Here is a 24,537-nt window from a genome sequence, read left to right as displayed (position 1 = left end):
TGCCTATAGTTGACTCTTGTTTTGGTTTAACCACAATACAAGAATTTCAAGGGAATTTTAATAATAATAATTTGTACATCTCAATCTCGGTGCTTCAAGCAAATGGAGGTGTTATATTTGTTTATGTCAATACATTAACTTTTCCAAACTATTAGCTAGCAAAATCTCATTTATGTTTATTGCATTTCAATATCGGTACAATATAACATACATTAAGTTCATATCCTATGTATGCACTAAACAAAAGAGAGGCTCTGTGTAATGAAACTTTAGAGTTAAAAGGTATCTATCACTTTAGTAAGACACTTGGTGTGTAGATTATTGAATTGGAAAAAAAAAAAAAAGGATAAGAAGAAGAAGGACATTGCTTGAGCCTCCATATCTTATGCTATCTCCATTGTGTTGCACATCCATATCAATTCCTTTCAGTTGGGATTAGAGTGGGAGTGTGGGTTCAAAAGATCGAATAAAGGAGCATGAAAAATCACGGTCTACATTGGAAGCTTGCTGCTTGCCATTAAATCAAGTATAAATACTCATCTTATCAACTTGAAATAGGTACATAAATTTGAAGAGCCATTGGAGCTTGGATTTCAGGAATTGATGCTCACTTTGAATGCATTTTGGCAACCATGGAAGGCTACAAATCAATGTATGGCAGTAAGGTTTGATCAATTTTAGTTTTTATCAACTCATGTATCAAATGTTGAAAGCTAGGGGGTAGCTTAAGCTTGGGGCCTACTTGTGAGAAAAAAGCACATGGGCCACTTGTGGAAGAAGCACATGCCCGGTACTGATCTAGTTGCAACATTCAATGTTCACACTAGAGTTGACAAGAATTGGATTCACATTGTGCTCCACTATACTAGTTTTATTGGTGAACTAGTTCACACATTCTATGTTTACATTGCAAGAAGATTGAACTAGTTGTTCCAAGGTTAAAATGTTAGTTTCTATGCCATTTTTTGTGTCAATTTGAAGGGCAATATATTATCAAAAGAATTCCAAGAAAATTATCATGGATTGAGCTTGTTTGGGGCTTCATTCTTGAGATTAAAATTTGTAGAAAAATAGTGGGAAAAATGGTTAATGTTAGACTTATGTTTTTGACATATTTTGGATTGTATGGGTAGCATTTGATCCCATTCTCGCTGTTTTTGGCTAGGCAATTGATGGATGACATATGGGCATAATGTGTGGATGTATATGATAGTGTGACATCTGTATGATTGTAACTTAGTTTATATGTATTTTCTTGGGCATTTTTAATGTTTTTGGTCTCAAATTTGAGCATTGATGCTTAAACTTGTTCACGTGCTTGGATAGTGATTGTCACATTGCATATTGCTAGTTTTTTAGAAGTTGCAATTATCATAATGTCAAAAATGGCATAGATTACTCAAATTGTTAGTGACAAGTTGATTAAAGATAACTTTAGTGTATGGTCCTACTGCATGAAGAATTTTCTGATGGGGAAAGGTATATGGAACCTCATTACAAGTGAAGATGCATGCCCTAAGTTTCTAGATTACCCCACATAAGAACAAAAGAAGGCAGAGAGAGAGAGAGAGAGAGAGAGAGAGAAGAAAAGCGCAGAGAGAAGACGGGGGAGAGAGAAGAAAAAATAAAGGAGAGAGAGAGAAGAAGAAAAGAGCAAAGAGAAGAAACGGTGGGGCTTAGAGAGAGAGAGAGAATCATAGAGAGAGAAAATATAAAATTTGAGAGAGAGAAAAAAATAAAAAAAGGAGAGGAAGAGAAAAAGAAAAGAGAGGAGAGAAAGGGGAGATAGAAAGAGAGAAGAAAAGAAAAGAGAGCACCAAGAAAAGAAAAAAATAAACTAAAATAGAAGATCGAGAGAGAGAAAAAAAATTAAATATAAAAAATTGAGAGAAAAAAAGGGTGAAAAAAAAGAAAAAAAAAAGAGAAATGGATTGTTGAACAAAGTTGCTTCCGAGCAGCGATCGCCCCAAGGTAGTCTAGCGTTCCATGTGTGCACGATCAATACCCTATTGGTCATAAGCGAGCCTAGCTGTCGGGAGAGAGAGGCCGTCTGCCGTAAGGCGAGCCAAGGAGAAGAAGAAGAAGAAAAAGGGGAAGGAGCCTGGAGGAGAAGGTGGAGTGGCATGTTTGCTCTAGTGGATGGTTGTATTTGACAACGATCTATAGACGGCAAGACAGGACGACGACCTGTGGGCAGAACACACCATCCCCAGAGAGGCAGAGGGGAGATTGACTCTCTTCTTCTTCGTCAATTGATAATCCCGAGCTGCCCCCGCATTGACCATACTCTCCTGCAAGAGTTGGTCTTCCCCCCCTCAACTAGAGCATCTTCCTTTTCTTTCTACCCAAGAAGAGGTTTCCTGTACACAGATTCTTCTTCAGGCAGGGCCGGCAGGGAGGAGGAGCTCCAACCCGCTCAGCCATTTTTCCTTCCGCCCCAGCATTGCCTCATGTGCTGCTGACCCTCTGTCCAGTATCCAGCAATGGTGGAACGTGGGCCCTTGACTCCTGGCCAGGTATGCCCCGCCACGGTTTTTGTGTGTTTCCACCACATGTTCAGTGCATTCGATCTAATGCCGCATTCATGGCGAGGAGATCTCATCTCAGTAGCTCGCCGGCAGTATGTATGTAATAGCTAGGTATTCAATGTCTATTTGATGATTTGCCTGCCAATATATCAAGTATTTAAACCGTGGAATGCGTCATTTGAAGTGAAAAAATCCATTCTATTATTTCTTCTGTGCACATCTTAAGCAAGGAACAGGCTGTTTCCAATTTCTTTTCCTAAACAGGTTACCAAAGAGTGGCATTTTAAACCACATTTTCTCAAGATTTTGTGGTGAACCATAGTAGTTGCGACAATCACACAAGTCCACACTCTTCTTAACCCCAGGCTTTTATTGGATCCGATGTCGACACTTTTGGTCAGGTCAATCTCAAGTTATAAGCAAAGAGAGAGAGAGCTCCAGAACTAGATGAACGAGTAGAGCTCAGTTTAAGGTAAAATAGGGAGCCGGAGTTCATCAAGGAAATAAACACAAGTGCGGATAAGGGTATGATTTAGGAGCACACATTTAGGTGCTAGGCCTTGTTGGAATCCTACCCACCTTTCAAGTTTCTTCTTGATTTTGTCAATAACCCATTGCCACCTCTGCATTAGGGAAACCCCAAAACCCATGGGAATGCCCAAAAGCATAAAAACCTTACCTTTAGGAATAGATAGAAGGTCTCTAAATATTCCCAAAAGGTTGAAATTGGTTTTGGATCATTGTTGAGGGTAGCAATAGTCTTGTTTGCAAATAGGTTAATAATCATATATTTGTTGTTAGGAAGGTATAAACCCTTGATTTTCCCTTTCCAAACTTGGTCTTCAATAAGCCACCCTAGCCCATTCACAGCAATGGCAAATAGAAAGGGACCAATAGACATCCCTGATCCATTGTCTAATGGATCTCCTTAATGGGAGAGAGTCAGTTAATTCCCCATTGATTGCAATTTTAGTGGAGGCATTTCCAAACAACATTGAAACAAAATCAATGAATTGTCTACCCAAGCCCATATCTAAGAGAGATCGAAGCATGAAGTCCCATTCCAATCGGTTATAGGCTTTGCCAAATTTTACTTCAAGGAAGACGAAATCCTAATTATTTCTTTGGGCATAATCAAGCCCCTCACAAAGACTAATAATGGCATCCAAGATGTATCTCCCTTGTATAAAACCTTTTTGTTCTTTGGTACCCACTTATTCAAATGGCTTGCAAGTCTCCCAGCTAAGGTTTTCACAAATATTCCATATGTAGATGTGAGATAAGTGATCTATCTCTAGTTTCCTAACAGTTCCTTTGCATCCCTTTTATGGATTAATCTCACTACACCTTCATTGATCATGGATGGAAGCACTCCATAGTGAACAACTTCTTTCCATAATGCTATTAAGGGATCCAAAAGGAGTTCTTTGTAATGTTGGTAGAACTCTTTTGGTAGACCATCTAGTCCTCGGGATTTGCCTCTAGCCAATGAGTTTATGGTGTTAGCAAGTTCTAAGGGAGAGAGATCAACATCCAGTAGAGGGATTATTTCTAATGGAATAGCTTCCTTTTGACATCTAGAGATCTGGGCTTTTGCAGTTGTCTGTTAGTTGGTAGACACTTTGGTCTTGCTAAAAATTCCATAGAAGTGGTCATAGGCCATAGCTAGGTTGTCCTCTTGATTTAATGCTAAGGAGCAATCCATCTTTTAGAGGAGAGGGACCTTATCTCTGACTTGCTTTTGCTCAAGTACTTTTTACAATTTTCTTTGTTCCCTTCGGCCGACCAACATTCTCAAAAGTATAGTTGTAAACTGCTGCTTTCAATCATTTCTTCCTTCCTAAGCATGGTTTTTGTAGGTAGAAGCTGAGGCTAAAGGAGGGTTTCTCCTTCATCAATTCTTTTTTCTAATAAATTGATACATTGATAAGTTCTAGCTCTGGGTTCATGTCTAACTTTTGTTAGTGTATGTTGAGCTTTGCTAAGAAATTACTGAGATTCTTTGATAGCTGCAACCCAAGCTTTGGAGGGGCTTCCAAGTGAGAATCCCATATCTATTTAAGGCCTTGCCATATGAGCTTAAATTTGAAAAGAGTGGGATTTTCATGAAACCAACTTGCCCTAGGTGAAGAGATTGATTCGTGAGAGAGGGTTATAAGGATTGGCTTGTGGTAAAAAGGTCTATTGTATGGAGTACCTTTTGATGGCAATTCATGTAAGATGCCAATAGCCCTGAGGAGATATAACATTTCTCTAGTCTAGCCATCCTGAGATATGGGGACTTCTGATTATTGGACCATGTGAATCCCAAATGTGGATTGACATCAATTAATTCGTGAAAGGCTTTAAGACTTTTCTAGGATTCCTTCTCTTTACCACCTATTATGTTGCTCAGCTGAGAGCAACATTTCAAGGCTGGTCCTTTTGATGAGACTTAGAATTCACCTTCAAATCATCAATGTTTGAATCAACTTTGAACATTTTTGTTTCCTTTTTCAATACCATTCAGAGTTTTGATTTTACACATTTATTGCTTTTTCAAGCTATTATTAGCATTTAGAATTTTCATTTTTTTACACATTAGTTGTGTATTTCAAAAAATGAAAAAAAAGGGAGAAAAAAAACCAAAACCATTTTTAAGATGTGCGTGTTTACATGCTTGTTGAAATTTAGAAGCCTTTTATTTGAATAAATAAAAAAGAGAGAAAACAATCAAAACCATTTCTAAGCTGCATGTGTAACATAAAAATTAGCATCTTGGATCCAGTCCAAATTCCTCCTGGTTTTTGTGTTGATCAGTGTTCATGGAAAACATTTTTGGCAGCAGATACAAGAACCTCTTTGCATCAAATTACATGTATTTGCCATTTTTATAACTGAAGTTATTTAATGGTTGAAGGTTTTAAACCTTGTTTTTTGAATTTTGAAGGTTTTGTTGGAATTTTTGCAGTCCACTTTACATTAAATGAATGGAGCTACTGAGGTTCTGAAGTGCGTGCTCCCCCCCGTCTTCTTCAACATCTGGGGAACTCGAATACTGTGTTTATGTAGAGCAACGATGATCTAGTATGGTGTTTGTGGCCTTCGAGCTCCAGCAGGTTTCTGGTTCTTGAAAGATGCAATTTTGAACACTACGTTCCTTGTGTTTCGTATTTCTTCTTTGTTTGCAGGACATGGCCAACAGCAAATACGAATATGTCAAATCCTTTGAGCTAGAAGATCGATTGCTTCCTTCTACCTGGATTGTAATCAGAATTGATGGCCGTTCTTTCCACAGGTAACTTCGCCCCACAAGAATGGTGCACAAAGAAGGTTTATTTTGAGTGAATCACACAACAAGTAGAAACAACGTTCAAGCAAAATAGGTTTCAGAATCATATTACATGGATTTTGCCATTTCTATAACTAAAAATGTTTGTCGAGTTCAAGGTTTTAAATCTTCTTCTTCAAAATTTGAACGTCTTTTTGAAAATTTCACTGTTCATTTTACCTTAGCCTTCATTTTTTAGTGAACACTAGGTAGAAAGCAAGCGGAAATCATTATATTCTTGAATTGCGTTTAGTGATGGTAGTAATATCCAAAAACAAAATGCATAGAATACTTGCATTGGAGCATAATGCTATTGCTGATTTTACTTAATACAAAGAGAGCAAAAAAAAAAAAAAAGTCCGCCATAGCTCATTGCAATTCACAATACACAGTGATACACAAGAAAGAGTAGTAGGCTTCTCAGGATGCACATCTTGGAATCTTTGAGATTCCAAAGCATCTTTAATCGCGAGCCCACCTATGCCTTGCACTATCAGCTCATATGTGGTCCATTGCTTTTCTATGTATGGAGGCCCTTGTATATGTATCCATTAGTGCATTGTTCTTGGTGCTCAAGATGGTTCACTCCCCCTCATCCTTTCTATCATTGTAGAGACAAGGTGTCAAGGAGTACTTGCCAAGGGGACTAACAACACTATCTCTATAGAGTCCATGCCATTGAACTATTAGATACCAATACAAACATCTAGCAACCTAGGTCTCATTAAAAGCCCTAAGGTGACAATGGATCAAGCTTTGGAGACTTGGGTAAGTATGTGTCCCATTCCACAAGGCCTTTGATTGTGATAGAGATACCATAAAAGGATGCAACCCATTACTAGTCTCCATAGAAACATGACACCATGCCACTTTGTTCTCTGTGTTATTACCCTCGACGAAAGACATTATAGTAGCATCCAAGGTAATTGTGAAATGTTTCATCCCTAGAACATTGTGTTTCATCCCCCAACATTTCACTTTTGAATAATACATATGATGTAGTTTTCTTTATAAACAATGAGTTTCCAACTTACACATTTACAACATGCAAATCCTTTCATGTCAACAAATGATGTATTTTTTCTTGTACACAAGATTAATAAGGATGGTATCCTAGATAAAAGAGTGTGCAAAATGGCTGCCCCCCCCCACCTCCAAAAAAAAGGCCAATAGAAGCAAATAAATTCTATTTAAATATCATGTTTCAATAACCATTTCACTTAGGGTATTTCGAGTTTGAGTGAAGCATTTTATGTGTTTTACGTTTCAACGCTAGCAAATCACATTCATGGTTGCCATGGTAGCATTCCTCTCTTTTTGTTGTATCTTGAATCATAAGGGACATGTGATGGATATAGGAACTGCCATCCCATGTCACCATGAGAGGGGGCTCTAACATTGGGACGGTATGGGGACCAAATGGGACTGGAATAGGAAGTTAGAAAAATACTCTATGACTTGAATGGTCATGTGCATTTGTCTTCATTTTCATGTTGTATCACTTGGTGACAATATCCTTTTGAGACACTCATAAAACATGTTTTTTTCCACCTAACCCTTATGTGGTTGATGTTGTTGGGTGTAAAGGCTCTTTATGTGTTCTCCCGTATATATTTTACTTCACACATGTGAACCCACCCTAATGGGTGTAAGTGTACCATACCCTAAGTATAAATACATTCTTTTATTCTTTGTGTGTACCACTGGTACACACCTATCCGATGACTCACTCTCACACTATCCCTGCCAAACACTATTCAGCTTTGAGTCATCAAACTCCTTGATTACTGTGCTTGCTCTCAGCTCTCGTTCTCTATCTACTTCTGCTTCGCCTTTGCAAACTAGTATCAGAGCACGAAGGTGCAAGCTAGTAGTCACTACAGACATTGCAGTCGTCATCATTGGGATCAATAGGCGACATCTGTGATAACACCTGCTGCAGACATAATAGATTGGCGTGCTGCGGTGAGCAGGTAACAGGCGTAGTCGACAAGTGGCAAAGGCAGATGATAGGTTAGGCAAATTGCATGACAGGTGATAGGCGACCATAGTCTAGCTTAGGTGACTCACGGGTTTTCAAGACTAGCACACAATTAGGACCAGCGTGACAGGATCTGCATGCAGCCAGACGGATGTGACCTGAACGTGATGTCACATGGGCAACGCGTGACGGGCCGACGGGGCCAGGCGGCAGATGGGACAGGCAAGTCAACAATCAAAATACTCATTATGCAGTGAAATAGTGGTAAATACAGCATTTGGGTCATTGCATTTGGGAATTTTGGTGATGTACTACTGAAGTGGGAGCTATCCTTAATGCAAATGTATCAGTTTTGATTTGTGCATATGTTGTAATCAATACTCGAGACTGAAATTTACTGTTAAACATCTGCTTCTTGGACACCTTGGAAGTAGAAGAGTGTGTACTTGCTGTTACAATTCAGAAACCTTGCTATTGGGCTGAAAGCATTCAATCCTTTATTGTAGTTGTGTATTGCTGAAGATGGCTGGCAGTGCATCTGCATCTAATACAAAGGATCTCTTTGAGATCTGTAAATTTGACGGAAATGGTTTTGATATTTGGAAAGATTGTATTTAAGATATACTCTTTCTAAAGGATTGTGATGATGCTTTAGAAGAACATAGCTTGTTGCTTTGTGAGATGAGGATTGGGCTAAAATGAATAAAAAGGCCATTACTTACATTAAAATGGCCATCACAGATGATAGCTTGGTTGATATAAAGGGGCTTGATATTGCCTATGTAGTTTGGAAGAAACTCAAGGCTACTTATGAGATATAACTCCTGTCAATCAGGTACATCTCATGACTTATGAGAATAGAACTCGTGTCAATCAAGTATATCTTATACGGAAGTTGGTCAACTTGAAGCTTGATGAGTCCAAATCTGCCTCAGAGCATTTGAATGCTTTCACAGGTATTTTGAGTTAGTTATAGGATGTAAGTTTGCCAGCTTTTGATCCTAAATTGAGGGCTATCTTCTTACTCATGACCTTGTCCGATTTATGGGAAGCATTGGTTGTGTCATTGAGCAATAACCCCAACTTGACATTTGATGGTGTGCGTGGTTCTATTCTGAATGAAGAGATTAGACGCAAGGCAAGTGGGGAAAACAGTGGATTAGTCTACAATGTAAGAGGAAGAACTGAAAAAAGATATAATGCTGCAATAAAAACAAAAATCGCAGCAAAAGCAAGGAAAAACATCAAGATGTAACTTGTTATCAATGTGGTCACAACGGGCATAAAAAGCCTGATTACAGATACTTTAAAAAGGAACAAGAATGTAAGAAGTAGGCTAATGCAAAAGGCAAAAAAAAGACAAGGATAGCAGCTCTATCCCTAAAGAGATAGAAAAAGTAAATGTGGTATCTAGTGTTGTTATTGAGGAAATAGAAGATGATAAAGATGCTGATTTGCTAGTTGCATTTTTAGATCCGCTTGCTATGACAGTGGATGACATGTATATTACTAAAGCAGATGTGATAGATGGTTTGTTGTCAGCTCATGATTGTTTGTCACAATTGTGGATTGTTGACAACGGTGTTTCTTTTCATGTAACTCCATCTTTGGAGTGTTTTTCTACTTATGCAGAAGGTAAACTTGGAAAATGCTACCTTCGCAATAATCATGCATGTGATATTAAAGGAATGGGCACCATATACCTGGCTCTAGAAAATGGTTAGGAATTGATTCTTCATGATGTTAGGTATGTTCATGGCATCAATAAGAGCTTGCTTTCTGTTGGGCAGCTAGACAACAAAGGTTACTTCACTACTTTTGGTGGTGGTATGTGGAAAATACAGAAATGATCTATGCTAGTCACTAGAGGTGGTAAAAAGGGGATTGTGTATTATCTCTATTGCAAGGCACTTCTTGGAAAGTTTGTTGCAATTGTTGAAGTACAGTCACACATGGAGTTATGGCACAAGCATCTTGGACATATGAGCCAAAAGGGTTTGCAGATAGACACTCTCTTTACTTGGAAGAGTTGATGTGAAAAGTTCAAAGCTCGGAAGGCATGTATCTTGGATTTAGTCCATTTTGATGTTTGTACCATGCCAATAAAAACTCATAGTGGTTTCCGTTATTTTGTGTCTTTTAATGATGACCATTCTAGGAAGCTATGGGTCTACTTTCTTAAGCGGAAAAGTGAGGCATTGGATGCTTTTAAAAGGTTTTATGCATTGGTTAATACTGAAAAATTCTTAAAGTTAAAATGCATAAGAATAGATAATGAGGGAGAGTATGTATCTAAAGAATTCAATAAGTTTTGTGATGTCAATGGGATTAAATGAGAGCTTACAGCTCCTTACAATCCATCATCTAATGGTGTGGCTGAGCGAATGAATCGCACGTTATTTCGGTGCATGCTGTCCACAGCTAATCTCTTGCAATCGTTTTGGAGAGAGGCACTTAAAATCGCGGTGCATATTTGCAACCGATCTCCACATTGTCCACTTGAAAGTGGCATCCTTGAAGAGGTTTGGTCTGGCAAACCTGCTTCATATAACTACTTAAGAGTCTTTGACTGCGAATGCTATGTACATGTACCTATTGATAGCAGAACCAAACTTGACATGAAATCTCATAGAGGCATCTTCATGGGTTATGGAGATGAAGGTGAAATAGGCTTATCGAGTTTGGGTTCCAAGCATAAAAAAGGTGCTACACAGTCGGGATGTGGTATTCAATGAGTCAAAGCTGCTGAAAAATGTCGTATCTAATGACTCAGACAAAAAGAAAGTTAAATTTCAGCATGATCAGTTACTTGACCAACCATCAGCTACTGAAAATTCAGCTCCTTTTGATGCTGATTATGACAATCAGCGTATCATTATTGAGCCAGATGTAAAGATATAGTTGTGTTCACGCTAAGAACTGAAAAAAAACTAAATACTAAAACATTGGGTGTTGCCCATAGAATTGGTAAATTCTAACACCTAGGACAGTCATAGATAGGCACAGAAGTTCCAAGTATCCTCCCCCCCCTCATACAGGTTGAGTAGTTTTCTATATATGTCCTCTTCACTCACTTTTTCATTTTTACCTTATTTCTTTTAAGGTAAAGGTCACTAACCTTAGCCTTTCCAAAAGCTAAGCTATTTCACATGCACTTGTTTTAACGTTTTCTTCCCAAACATCACAAACTATCTTTAATTGTGACTTTTGTTTCAAAACACAATGACTAATGTCTTTGGGCACACACTTGTGATCAACTTCATTTGAGATGTTAGTATATATCTTTGTCATAACCATCCCTTCAAAATTCACTTCTTGCCCTACACCATATTTTAAAATTATTCTCGTGCTTACTAAAGCTCTTTAACCATACCAATGCACAATAACATCATTTACTAGGGGAAATTTTCTAATTTGTTTAAGGTGGATAGAGTTTTCGCAAAAATGTATGACATATTTAGCCCTCCTTGGAGTTTGCAAACATTCATGTGTAGTGGTTCATCTAGATCAAAGATAAAAATAAACCCATTCTCATTGTGTTGACGAATAAGGAAATTCTTTTGAATACTTGTACTGAACACAAAGATAATTCTGCTCTCATCAAGCTTCTCTGTAAAGTATATTGAGTTAACTCCTGGATCAAAAACATAGATGACATCCTCATCATCCCATACAAGATACTTCTCCAGACTTGAAGAAAGCATTGAAGAAGCATATAACTCATAAGCATATGAAGATTCCAACTTGCTATCCCAAGTACTATGCTCCGTTAAAAACATGTCCGCAAAAATTGCTTCATTATCTTGTTGACTCCAATACTTGTCTCGATACTCCCTCATAACTTTTCCAAAACTTGCAAGTCTTGTGAGAACTTGTATATATCCAAGTAAGAAAACCAAAAAGTTCTAAACAAGCTTTTGCATCCCTGTAGGTATATATATATCAATAAGCAATAGATTTAACCACACTTCAAATCCCATTCAACTTCCACATCATGTAGTTATTCCACTGGCTTCATCATGTAACCTTGAACACTACACATTACTGCATACATCCAACAAATACTTTGCCAACAACTAGAAATAGCCTCCTCTACCAGCACACCTTGGTCCTCTTTCATAGACACATCATGTGTTGTCTTTTCCAACACAAGCATAGTACCAACATCCTTCAAAACATCCTCTTGTAGATGAGAGGCTTCAAAAGAAATACCCAGGACAACTTATTTACCATTGTTGTCGGAAAACAAACATTGAAAATATAAGTCACAGAAATAGTCTTCATCAAGAGTAGAGGAAAAGATAATAATTGGAAATTCTGCTCCATGCTCATCACTTTGCTTAAGCTCTTGGCACACAATATGCTCTACATCATTATCACCACTTTCCAAACTATTCAAAAACATATTTTCTACACAAAAAGTATCATTCAACTCCAAGGGGTACTCATCAAGAGTTCCCTGATTCTTTGGCATACAGGTCAAGTGCTCTAGTCTACTTTCTTCTAACACATAATCTTCATCAACCATCTCTAAAACTAACTCATTATCATCAACACAAGAAATGTCACCACAATCATCATGCATATCTTCATCATGATGACTAACACTCTCTCAATATATCACCAAATTCAAAAGAAACAACAAGATCCTCCTCACAAACCAAGGAGTCCATATCAACATCAGCACAGTCAGTCAAGTGTGTCCATCGCTCTGACGCTAAGTCAAAATGCTAAAGTTGAGAATGAAACTCTGGCAATAAGCCCTGCATCAGCTCGACAATAGCGGAGGCATTCCTAGTCTTCCATGAGCGGACGACCTTGTATGGAACAAATGTGGGATCGTGTTGGGGTTCCAATCCCTGCACTAGATCCCATAGGTTCTGTGAATCAAGGACATGTCTCATCAAATTCGACCAAGTAGTAAAGTTTGACCCTTTAAAACGAGTCTTGTCATTAAATGCATTCTTGGCAGAAGATGAGCTAGAACCATGAGGTGTCAGGTGGGTGGAGTAAGATGATGGTGGAGGTGAGAGTGTTTGATAACAGTAAGAAGGAGGGGGAAGAGGTGGGTAGGCAGAAGTAGGCTTATTCTCATACATGAGTGTCTTCTCTTTAACATATTGAATACTGCTTTTTTAAAATACCCCATATACCAAATCAGAACCTTTTACCAAATCGGATCCAATACATCCATGTAATCCTCATAATAGCATCCCATCTCTCTAATGTCATTGAGTCGAAGGTACTACAATCTCTGAAACTGTTTGTATGTCTTATTACTTATACCAGAAACTGCAGGATAAAACAAAGAAGAAGTTCTGTATAAACAATGAGAGGCTTTTCCAATTGCTAACAATGTCATCCAGTACACAATTGATAACTTCCAAGGCAGTCTTTAAATCCTTGCAAAGCAAAACCCATTATATCCTCATCATCCATAATATAAAGCATTGGCACATGTTGCTACACATAATCAACCCAAGCATTAACATCTTCATCCAATCTCCCATAGAAAGTTGCCATCCCTATGATCAACAAAACTGCCAAGTGGTCACAAGAATGTGAAATTTTAAGATGCTATAATCTTGCTGATAACATTTGATTAAGCTATTAATCAAATGTGCAAGGTTGTTTAGCACATGTGATGCATATGGCAATTATTTCATGGTAATAAGCCAAGGATCCCAAGAATGCAGTGGATGTCAAAGAAAAAAGTTATAATAAGTTATGCCTGACAGGTACTAGGTGGTACTCGGTGTCAGATTTTGGCTTAGACCAATTTATTTGCCACTAATGTCAATGGTGACATTAGAGACTAGGCATTAATTAATTAATAAATGCCGGCGGTCTAAGGGTTAATAACTGCTCAAGGATACTTGGAAGACAAGTTGGCCTAGTCAATTTAATTATTGGCTAGTGAAATTAATTTTTTGAGTACTAGAATAATTATTAAATTAATTTTCAGAATCAATATTCTGAAACTTAATTTAATAAGTTGGATAATGTTGGAAAAAGAGATTAGAAGGTTTCCACTTGGTAAAACTTGACCATACAAGTGAAAAAACGTTTTTAGGGGCTGGTGGAAGTCTATTCAAGCCATTCTGTGAGAGGAGGAGGTTGTTAGAGAGCAAGGAGAGGTTGATGTGATTTGGAGTCAAGAGGGATCAGTCTTACAACATATGACAGTAGATTGGAGCCCTCCAGGAGCACGTGGCAACAACCCAAGGTCCTATTGGTGTAGATGGCAGCAGATAGGACGAGGCAATAATCTTTTTGGTGGTCCTTAGTTGTAGGTGATAGCTTCCATGGCTGTTTGAGCAGGGCAGCAATAGCTTTTTAGTGTTTCTCGTGATGAAACTGTGATATTTCTCTCTACAGCATTCTCTCTCATCCCCTAGTCATCTCTCAAGCTACCTCAGCATTTTCTAGCAGTTTGAGCTATCAGAGGAAGAGATTTCACTCAATCTCTGTTGTAAACCCTAATTCACAACACAAATTAGGATTTTGACAATTGCCTTGGGAATACATTCTCAAAATTGAGGGCCTAGGACTCGAATTCCAACAGTTGAAATTGATGACTATCAGGGAGATTCAAGAGGCCAGCTAACCAATATCAGATTCGGGGTTGAATCTGTCTTTCAAGGAGCAAGGTGAAGGCCGATTTCCAAGCAAACCAAGGGGCAAATTGGTTCGGAGCCTTGTTGGTTAGTTTTGACAACAAGAGGCACTTGGATTAGCGGAGGATATCAGAGGATCTTAGTTGTACTCCTTCCATTTGCAATATATTATATAAGATAAAGAAATATCACAAGGGGCGCCAGTTTTGGGGCCTACTGGGTGTCCAATATCCAAGACTAAAGTGGTATAGTGTGCATTTTCAGTTTATGATAATTCTATGCTTGCTGTAATTAGTGCTTAATCAAGTAATTTACCACCCTATCTGAGAAGGAAGGTCGGTTTCAAAGTAATAACACCAAACCTCTATTGACGCTCCTCAACGGGGGCACCAAAAAAGATTTATCATGAGCGGTGACCGAGGATAGCAATGGCTCAAATAACTTGGCTCTTGACTACTAGACTTTTTCTAACAACTTTGAAGAATACAAAAGACAACGGCATTGGCAAGCAATTAAGTGTGTCTTTTGAATCCTAATATGTAAAAGACACATAGACTTTGGGGTTGTTTTACCCTTGTAGCACCTCTATTTCCTTGCATGCGTTTACAAATAATAACTGGGTAAGATGTTTTGGCACGAGTGTCCACTAGTGAAAACTATTTCTTACTTGACTTGTATCTCTTGGCTTAGGAAGAAGCAACCTACAATGGCCACTTTGAGCTGTGAAGCTGAATTTTGGGGAACTTTTAATACTACAATTGAGTGTGTGTGGCTGAACAGCTTTTATTAGACCTACATATTGCACTTCTGTTAGCTACGTGTATCTACACTAACAACTAGAGCACATGGGTAGTTGCTCAAAATTTTGTATTTCATGTATGAACAAATCACATTGAGGTGCATTATCACTATGTTAGAGAGGCCCTCCATGCAAGGGGGATTGGTTTGGTCAATGTGCCTACATAGGACAATGTAGCAAACATGTTTACCAAGGCTTTGTTGGGTCTAAAGGCCCTTTGTTATGCTTCTCGTGTATATATTTACTAGTACATGTGAGCGCACCCTTACGGGTGTAAGTGTACCCTACCCTAAGTATAAATACATTCTTTTATTCTCTGTGTGTACTACATTGGTACACACCCTACTCATGTTTTTGCTCTCTATGCACTCTCTACTCCTGCTGTGACACCCCCTTCAAATTGGTATCAGAGCTTCGGTCAAGGCATGTGTGCTTCCTGGAGTCTGTGCGAGTCAGATCCAACTCATTCGGCATGAGAAAATCATCACGTTGTCACTTTTTGGGTCACGTGTGTGCTGCACTGTTAATAGACAGGCCAGAAACCCTAAATTTGGTACAGGCGTCTGTCATTTTTTGCTCTGGCAGGCAGGCGGAGGTTGTTTTTGCTCAAACAGACAGTCTGAAACCCTAAAATCAGATAGACAACAACTGGCAGTACCTTTTGGAACAGTGCGACAACTGTCAGGCTCCTTTGTGGTGATGTGGCAGTCCTGCTGTCAGTTCTGGATTGACATTCATTGAATCTGGAGCAATCTCTGGACACTACAGCAGTCAGTCCTTTTGGGATTTGCTCTGATTTTGCACAGTGAATGCTTGTGCATTGACATTTTACCCAAAACTTGCAGACATTGTACACATTGGCTTTTGAACACTTGGGGCTTTTCATGTATCAGTGAAATTTTGCTCAGCTGAGTTGAATTGACTGACATTGGTGCACGTCTGGTCCTGAGAAATTTGGGGCTTTTGCAGAAATTGTTAAATTTCTGCAACACTTGCCCTTGTTTGGCATTTGAGAACATGTATTAATACAATTGGGGCAGATTTGTCAGAGAAATTTTGGGGCTGTTCACATCGGTGATGTATTTTGCACTAATTCATGCTTTCACAATGAAATAACAGCAGATTCATTGTTGAGTGGGAGAAATTCTTACTTGGGAGGTATCAAATGTTGTCAAAAGGCAGCTTCCTTTAGTACATGTATTGCCGAATGCACATTGTGTAGTGAAAAAGTGGTATATACAGCACTAAGGTTGTTACATATAGGCATCACAATGATGTACTGTTGAAGTGGGACTTTTGTTTTATGCATACATATTACATTCTGTGCTTGTATATTTTGTAATCAGCCTATTTGGACTGAAATTGCAGCAAATTATCTACTTCTTGAGCACCTTTGGAAGTGCATTTGTGTACTTGCTGTTATATTCAGCAACCTTGCTATTGGCTGATAGTATTCAGCACTTTATTGCAGAAATTTATTGCTGAAAATGGCTGGTAGTGCATCCACTTCTAACACAGAATCTTTTCAAGATTCGGAAATTTTATGGCAAGAGCTTTGATCTTTGGAAAGATGGTTTGCATGGTATTCTGTTTCTAAAGGATTGTAATAATACTTTGGAACAAGAAAAGCTTGTTGCTTTGTCAAACGAGGAATGGGCTAAGATGAATAAGAAGGCTATTGCTTACATCAAGATGGTAGTCACAGACGATATCTTGGTTGATAACAAGGGACTCTCCACTGTACGTGAAGCTTGGGTGAAACTCAAAGCTTCATATGAGAAATCATATGGGAATATGACTCCTGTCATCAGGTCCATCTCATGCGGAAGTTGGTTAACTTGGAGCTTAATGAATCCAAGCTTGCCTCAGAGCATTTGAATGCATTTACTGGGATTTGAGTCAGTTATAGGATGTAGACTTGCAGCCTTCTGATCCCAAGTTGAAGGCTATCTTTTTGCTCATGACTTTACCAGATTCATGAGAAGCATTGGTTGTCTCTTTGAGCAACAACCCTAACTTGACTTTTGATGGCATGTATGGTTCTATTCTCAATGAGGAGATTAGATGCAAGGCAAGTGGAGGCAACAGTGGATCAATCTATTATGTAAGAGGAAGGATTGAAAAGAAGTCAAATGCTGCAAATAAACACAAAAATTGTTGCAAAAGCAAGGAAAAGAAGCAAAATGTCACTTTCTACTAGTGTGGACGCAAATGGCATAAAAAGTTTGATCGCAGGTATTTAAAAAAAAACAAGAACGTAAAAAGTAGATAAATGCAAAAGGTAAAAAGAATGAGAAAGATAGCATCTCTACCCCTAAAGAAACGAATGAAAATGTGGTATCTAGGGTTGTCATTCAAGAGATAGAAGAAAATAAAGATACTATAGATTTACTGGTTGCATCTTCAGATCCACATGCTATGACAATAGAAAACATGTATGCCACTAAAAAGGAAGTGATAGATATCTCGTGGTTTACTTATGATGGTTTGTCACAATTGTGGATTGCTGAGAGTGGTGCTTCGTTTCATGTTTTTTCGCCTTTGGAGTGTTTCTCTTCTTATGCACCAAGTCACCTTAGGAAAGTTTATATAGGGGATAACTATGTATGTGATCTAGAGGGAGTTGACATCATACACTTGGCTCTTGAAAACAGCTAGGAATTGATTCTTTAAGATGTTAGGTATGTATTTGACATCAAGAAGAGTTTGCTTTTAGTTAGAAAGTTAGACTGTAGGGATTATTTCACTACTTTTGGTGGTAGAATATGGAAGGTGTAGAAAGGATCAATGCTTGTTAGTGGAGGTAGTAAAAAATGAATTTTGTATTATTTGCACTACAAGGCACTTCGTAAAAGTTTGTTGCAATTGTAGAAGTGCAGTCACACATGGAGCTATGTACAAGTGTCTTGGACACATGAGTCAAAAGGGTTTGTAGGCACTCTCTTCACTTGGAAGAGTTGATGTGAAAGATTCAAAGCTTGACTTTTGTGATGATTGTATTTAATTTAAAAAAAAAGTTTATACTCTCATGGAGCCTCTAGAAAGATATGTATTTTGGATTTAGTCGATTTTGGTGTATGCACAATGCCAATAAAAACTCATAGTGGTTTCCGTTATTTTGTATTTTATTGATGACCACTCTAGAAAGCTATGAGTTTACTTGCTTAAGTAGAAAAGTGAGGCATTGGACATTTTTAAGAGAGTTTTATGTGTTTGTTAGCACTGAAAAGGGTTTAAAACTAAGGTGCATAAGAACAGATAATGGGAAAGAGTATATACTAAATGAATTCAATCAGTTTTGTGATATAAATGGGATTAAATGGAAGCTCACTACCGCTGATAATCTGTCATCCAATGGTGTGGCTGAGTGGATGAATCGCAATTTATATGAGAAGATTCGGTGCATGCTGTTCATAACTAATCTCCCGCAATTAGGCTTTGGGGGGAGGCACTTAAAACTGTGGTGCATATGTGCAAGGGATCTCCACATTGTGTGCTTGATAGTGGAATCCTTGAAGAGATTTGGTATCGTAAACTTGCTTCGTATGACCACTTGTGGGTCTTTGGCTATGAATGTTATGTACATGTTGATAGCAGAGTCAAACTTGACACGAAATCCATTAGAGGCATCTTCATGGGCTATGGAGATGAAGGTGAAATAGGTTATAGAGTTTGGATTCCAAGCATGAAAAAGGTAATTCCCAGTCGAGATGTGGTATTTAGTGAATCAAAGCTGTTGAAAAATGTCACATCTAGTGACTTAGACAAGAAGAAAGTGAAATTTCAACATGATCAGCCACTTGAATAGCCATCAGCCATCGGAAATTCAGCTCTGTTTGGTGTTGGTTTTGATGATCAACATGTCATTATTGAGCCAAATGAAAATGGGTAGCAAAGGGATCGGACAGAATACTCAGAATGTTGAAAATGAATTACTGCAGCCTGAAAATGTACTTTAGCAGCCAAATAATGAGGTTATTGACATTCCTTTGGATGTAGATCCATTGCTCGAGAATATAGATCATTGGGTGAGGTCTACGCGTGTTAGAAGACCTAAACAAAGGTTTGATCTCTCTTTGGATTGCATTTTACTCACAAATGAGGGTGAGCCTCTCACGTACAAAGAAGCATAATTTTGTGAGTTAAAGCTGGCTATGCAGAAATAAATGAAATCTTTGTATGAGAATAATACTTGGGATTTGGTCCCATTGCCCAAAGATAGAAAAGTCATTCCTAACAAATGGGTCTATAAAATCAAGTGTGTAGATGGCAAACCCAAATACAAAGCCAAGCTTGTGGCTAAGGGTTATACATAGAAAGAGGGGGTTGACTTTTAGGAAGTGTTTTCACTTGTTGTCAAGATGATCATTCTCTGTGTATTGTTTGCCATTGTAGCATCTATGGATGTGGAGCTTGATCAAATGGATGTTAGAAGTTCATTTTTGCATGGTGATTTAGAAGAAGAGCTATACATGAAGTAGCTAGAAGGCTTTGTAATGCCATGAAAGGAGCATTTGGTGTATAGGCTTAAGAGAAGCTTGTACGGTCTAAAACAAGCTCTTAGACATTGGTATAAGAAATTTGATGCCTTCATTCTCTTGGGTTCAAGAGAAGCAATGCGGATCACTGCTTATATACAATGAAGGTTGATGATGGAAGCCTTATTAATTTTGTGCTTTATGTGGATGATATGCTTATTGGTGGTAAAGCATAGGAGCTAGGTTAATGCATTGAAAAGATAGCAGAGTTCACCCTTTTCCATGAAGGATGTGGAGCAGTAGCTCTTATTTCTCTCACAAGAAAAGTACATTAGCAAAGTACTTGACATGTTTTCTATGGCTGATGCTAAGCCTCTTGGTGTACCATGACCACCATACACTAAGCTTAGCAAAGCAGATTACCTAGAAGATGATAAGGCAGCTAGTACTATGAAGGGTGTTCCCTATGCTTCAGCTTATGGGTCATTCATATATGCTATGGTTGCCACTAGACGTGATATTGCCCATGCAGGATGAGTCGTGAGCATGTTTATGTCAAACCCTGGCATAGCGCATTGGGAGGCGGTGAAATGCATCTTCACACAAAGAAGATGTATATGCTATGGAAAGGGTACATTAGATGTGCAAGGATATTGTGGTGCAGACATGGTAGGTGACTTGGATACTCGCAAGTCTACTAGTGGGTATATTTTTATCTTGAATGATGGGACAGTTTCATGGTACTCTAGATTGCAAAATACAGTAGCACTCTCTACCACTAAGGTTGGATATATTTTAGCCACTGATGCTTTGAAAGAAGCTATTTGGCTTGGCTGTTTGGTAAAGGATTCCGGGCTGGCTACCAAAACACATGTACGTGGATATGATAGCTAGAGTGCTATATGCATGGCTAAGAGTGCCATGTTTCATACATGTACTAAACATACTGATGTGCGGTACCACTTTATGAGACATGTTTTGGATGATGGTCTAGTCACATTGACTAAGATCAAAACACAGGATAACCCTATAGATGTTCTCACTAAGAGTCTTGCAAAGGTTCAACATGAGCATTGCATTCGACTAGTGGGAGTTGGTTAAAGGTTCACTCTAGACCTTTAAGTGAAAGGTTGTTGGGTGTAAAGGCCCTTCGTTATGCTTCCCGTGTATATATTTACTTGTACATGCGAATGCACCCTCACAGGTGTAAGTGTACGGTACCCTAAGTAAGTATAAATACACTCTTTTATTTTTTGTGTACCACACTAGTACACATCCTACGCACGTTTTTGCGCTCTCTACATTCTCTACTATTGCACACTACACTCTTGTTGCTCACACCCCCTTCACGCTCTATCTAGAGAAAAGTTTGAAGCTTTAGGCAAAGCTTTGGGTTTACTCCCATTTGTGGATTGATCTACAAGATCCTTTTTGCATTCACATCATTTACTCCAAGGGCTTTTGTTAAATACACCTTGTACTTTCCTTTGAAGTCGTCTTGATGTGAATGCACCCTATCTACGGGCACTTTTTACCCTCTTGCATGGGAGGGGTTTTTTCCCCATGCAAACACACTTCACTGTGTAGGTCTATATGACCTTAGGGTTGTATCTTGTACTTCATTATTGTGAAGGTACACTTGCACACTATCTTGTACTTCATTATTGTGAAGGTACACTTGCACACTACTCTTATGTATACACTCTCACTCCTTACTCCTCTTCGTGCCTATTGAGTTGCACATTCAATCCAACAAGGGAGGGGGGGAGTGACAAAAGGAGCCTACTATTGTGGCAAGGGCGTGTCAAGAGCTGGAGGGCCAAGCTATTGTTTGCGCCAACAAATTTTGTTTCATTGTTTTGCTTGTTATATGGAGTGCTTGCCATGTTGGTATGCTCTTTTGTAGGTGTGGCCTTCCATTTGAATCTAGGACACTTAGCAGCCTTGTGGCCAAACTCATGACGTTATGGGTGGTAGAGAGTATGATGTTGTTGAATCAAGATGTCACCTGCCACAATATCAATGGCAGAGGAGATCCTATTGAGGTCTACTTCTGCTAGCCCAGCCTTGGGACATCTACTTTGGTCATGGCATCTCCAATTGTGGGAAGCTGTTAAGCAAGCCACCCACGGAAGACCTGCCTGACAAAAAACTGCCACAATTTGATTGGGTGGATCAAATAGGTGCAGTGCTGTAGCTGGGAGGAAGCAAGGTAGGTGTGGATGAAAAGAGGAAGGATATAGACATTGAAAAATTGCTACAGTTACAGGACCAATCATTCCAAACTCGCAGTTTCTTATCTTGTCTGGTTGCATGTGACAATGAACAATGCCATGATAATGTCCATGAACTCAATAGGATCAAGTTAATCCAGTTGAGTAAAGTTTTATTTAGGTGAGACGCCTGACCTAGTGGCCTACAAAGACCAGGACTTTTTTTGTTTTGTAGCTTGTCTGTAATTTTGATGAACATAGTGGTCTATAAAAACCACGATCATTTTCTGAGTAGCTTGTGTGACATTTTTGAACTCATTGAAAGCTTGATTTACTCAATGAGTTGAATGTATATGCAATATGTGATTTCTAGTTTGTTTTATAGGTTTTCAGATGTCCACAACTTTGAGAAGCCCAATGATATAAATGCTTTGCATCTGATGAATGATTGTGCTAAGGCTGTGATGGAAGATTTGTCAGATATTGTATTCGCATATGGCATAAGTGATGAATACAGGTAATCTGTTGGTTAACCATTAATGCTATTCATGTCCTTCCAAGTCCTTCAAATTTCTATAGATAAATCAGGCTTTGCTTCTTTGCTTTATCTCCAGTTTCATCATACAGAAACGCAGCAACCTATATAAGAGGCGAGGGAGGTATGAAATTGCTGTTTCATTGACATGAGAAATCATCTTATGTTTCGTTGTGCTGTATTGAAAATGAATCCATAACTAAAGCATTGGGTCTGATACAATTTTGTGATGTTCACAGCAAACTCGTATCAGTTATTGCGTCGCTTTTTGCTGCAACTTATGTATTTAAATGGAGCACATTTTTTCCAGACAAGAAGCTAGAGTATCCTCCAGCATTTGATGGAAGAGCTGTATGCTACCCTGATGTACAGACTTTGAGGGATTATCTATCATGGCGTCAAGTCGATTGTAATAGCCTCTAGCAATATGAGCCTTTCCTTCTCTTCAAAAGGCAATGCTGCTGGGTATCTGAATGCATGCTCCTTTTGAACAGGCCATATAAACAATCAGTACAACACGTGTCTTTGGAGCATGATAAAAGCAGGGAAAAGTAAAGATACTGCAAATAGGGAGTTGAATGTGAGTTTCTGCTTCTAAAGAATTATGCAATACATGTCACAGGTGCCAATAAGAAAGCAACAAGGTTTAGTGTTTATACTTCATATCATGGGCATGGTCAGACACAAATTCGTACAATGTAAGCTTACATAGAATTGTGGAGACGAGAGGACTTTGTGTTGCCTTTTTTGGTATGGAGAAGAAAGCTTTCATGTGAATGAACGTTTTATAGCACGAGTATTCTGATGCTGCAATTTATGTTAGGTGTTTCATGCTATTCTTGACAATGTATTCACACACATGGATGCAATTGGTCATTGCGTGAATAATCAAAATGATAATTTGTATATTAGCTGTTCGTATTCTGATACTGGGGGCAGGTTGTCTGATTATCACACAGGGGACTAGAGCTGACTTCAAGAATGAGATGCTATTCAGAGAATTTGGAATAAACTATAATGCCCTTCCAGAGATATTCCGGAAGGGTTCATATATCTACAAAAAGAAGGTGATTTGATTGCCTAGAACTTAAATAACATAACAGGGTACAAAGCAAGTCTCTGAAATGTTTGCTTTATATTGTATAAATACTAGGCCTGAATCAGCTGGAAAGACAGGAATTCATCCTTTTCTGCACATTTTGTACAGGTGGGTGGAAATGCTAAGGAAGCAACTGTTGATGGCAATGGAGTTCCGAAGTGTCGACCTGCACTAACAATAGAACATGGTGACATCATTGGCGATACATTCTGGAAGGAAAATCCCTATATCTTCCAGCAGTAGCTATGCCCACTTAGTCATCCGTCTCTATGACAGTTTTGCTGAAACTGAACTTTCAAGTTTCCATATTTCAAATTATGACAAAAGTTTGTTTTGCACTTTGCTTTATCCAACAAGACCCCTGATTTGATTTCTACTGGGTGAAGTTGGGTACACAACCAACCTTCTTGGAAAGAGGCGAGAAAGCTTTGGGAGAGCATGATGATGTGACTGGTTGGTATGTAGAGTTTGCTACACTCGTCATCCTCCATGACTTGGTCATATGAAAGGTAATAAGAGGCCATGCTCTTGAATCGAGGAGATTTCTAGAGGCTGTCAAGAAGCTTATTGTACAACCCATGTAATCACTGGTATAGACATTTTATTATGTTATCCTTCTAGAAGGGCTCGCCTAAAAGGAAGGTGAAACCTTGAGAGTTGGTAGTAAATTGCTAATTTGAGCATTTCGTATTCACTCTAAGACGCACAGTATTGTAGATATTTTACTTCAATATCCCTCAATACACTTTGTATTGTGTTGTGTACTCTCCACTTTCCTCTATTCCAACTTCTGTGTGTTTTCCTATACTCCTAAATCCAACAATTGATATCACAGTGCACTTCAACCTCTTCGGTAGAGTTGTAAAGGCCTTCGGTTTCTCTTGGATTGGAACGGGATTTGATGAGCATAAACAAGTTGGCTACTATTGTGGGCAAGCCCAAAGGGCTTGGTGTCCTTCCGTTTCTCTTTGATTGGA

The 24,537-nt window shown here is 38.7% G+C and overlaps 1 protein-coding gene across 2 annotated transcripts; it reads left to right on the top strand.

The window, feature by feature from the left end:
• The first annotated feature begins 1,960 nt into the window (after window positions 1–1,960).
• Window positions 1,961–24,537, top strand: LOC148021985 (tRNAHis guanylyltransferase). 2 transcript variants are annotated; one of them, XM_087697538.1, is made up of 9 exons: window positions 1,963–2,516; window positions 5,479–5,594; window positions 5,699–5,805; window positions 22,312–22,443; window positions 22,541–22,585; window positions 22,701–22,870; window positions 22,956–23,041; window positions 23,421–23,528; window positions 23,669–24,537. In XM_087697538.1, the coding sequence occupies exons 3-9, from the start codon at window positions 5,702–5,704 to the stop codon at window positions 23,801–23,803; spliced, it is 780 nt and encodes a 259-aa protein (XP_087553664.1). In that variant the 5' UTR covers window positions 1,963–2,516; window positions 5,479–5,594; window positions 5,699–5,701; the 3' UTR covers window positions 23,804–24,537. The 2 variants fall into 2 exon arrangements, with proteins under 2 accessions (XP_087553665.1, XP_087553664.1); XM_087697539.1 differs by lacking the exon at window positions 23,669–24,537 and having other exon boundaries at window positions 1,961–2,516; window positions 23,401–23,531.

This window comes from Lygodium microphyllum, chromosome 17 (genome assembly GCF_053477565.2).
Source record: "Lygodium microphyllum isolate KBCC chromosome 17, Lygodium_microphyllum_v1.1.10, whole genome shotgun sequence".
Lineage (NCBI taxonomy): Eukaryota > Viridiplantae > Streptophyta > Polypodiopsida > Schizaeales > Lygodiaceae > Lygodium > Lygodium microphyllum.
Note: the sequence above shows the minus strand (reverse complement) of the source record. Positions and strands in the feature narration are given on the sequence as shown.

Bases quoted from the DNA above. Each gene is read 5' to 3' on its own strand.
- LOC148021985 (XM_087697538.1), top strand. From the start codon at position 5,702: ATGGCCAACAGCAAATACGAATATGTCAAATCCTTTGAGCTAGAAGAT. The intron at 5,806-22,311 runs GTAACTTCGCCC...TTTGTTTTATAG, and splicing joins GATGGCCGTTCTTTCCACAG to GTTTTCAGATGTCCACAACT. The intron at 23,042-23,420 runs GTGAGTTTCTGC...ATTATCACACAG, and splicing joins CTGCAAATAGGGAGTTGAAT to GGGACTAGAGCTGACTTCAA.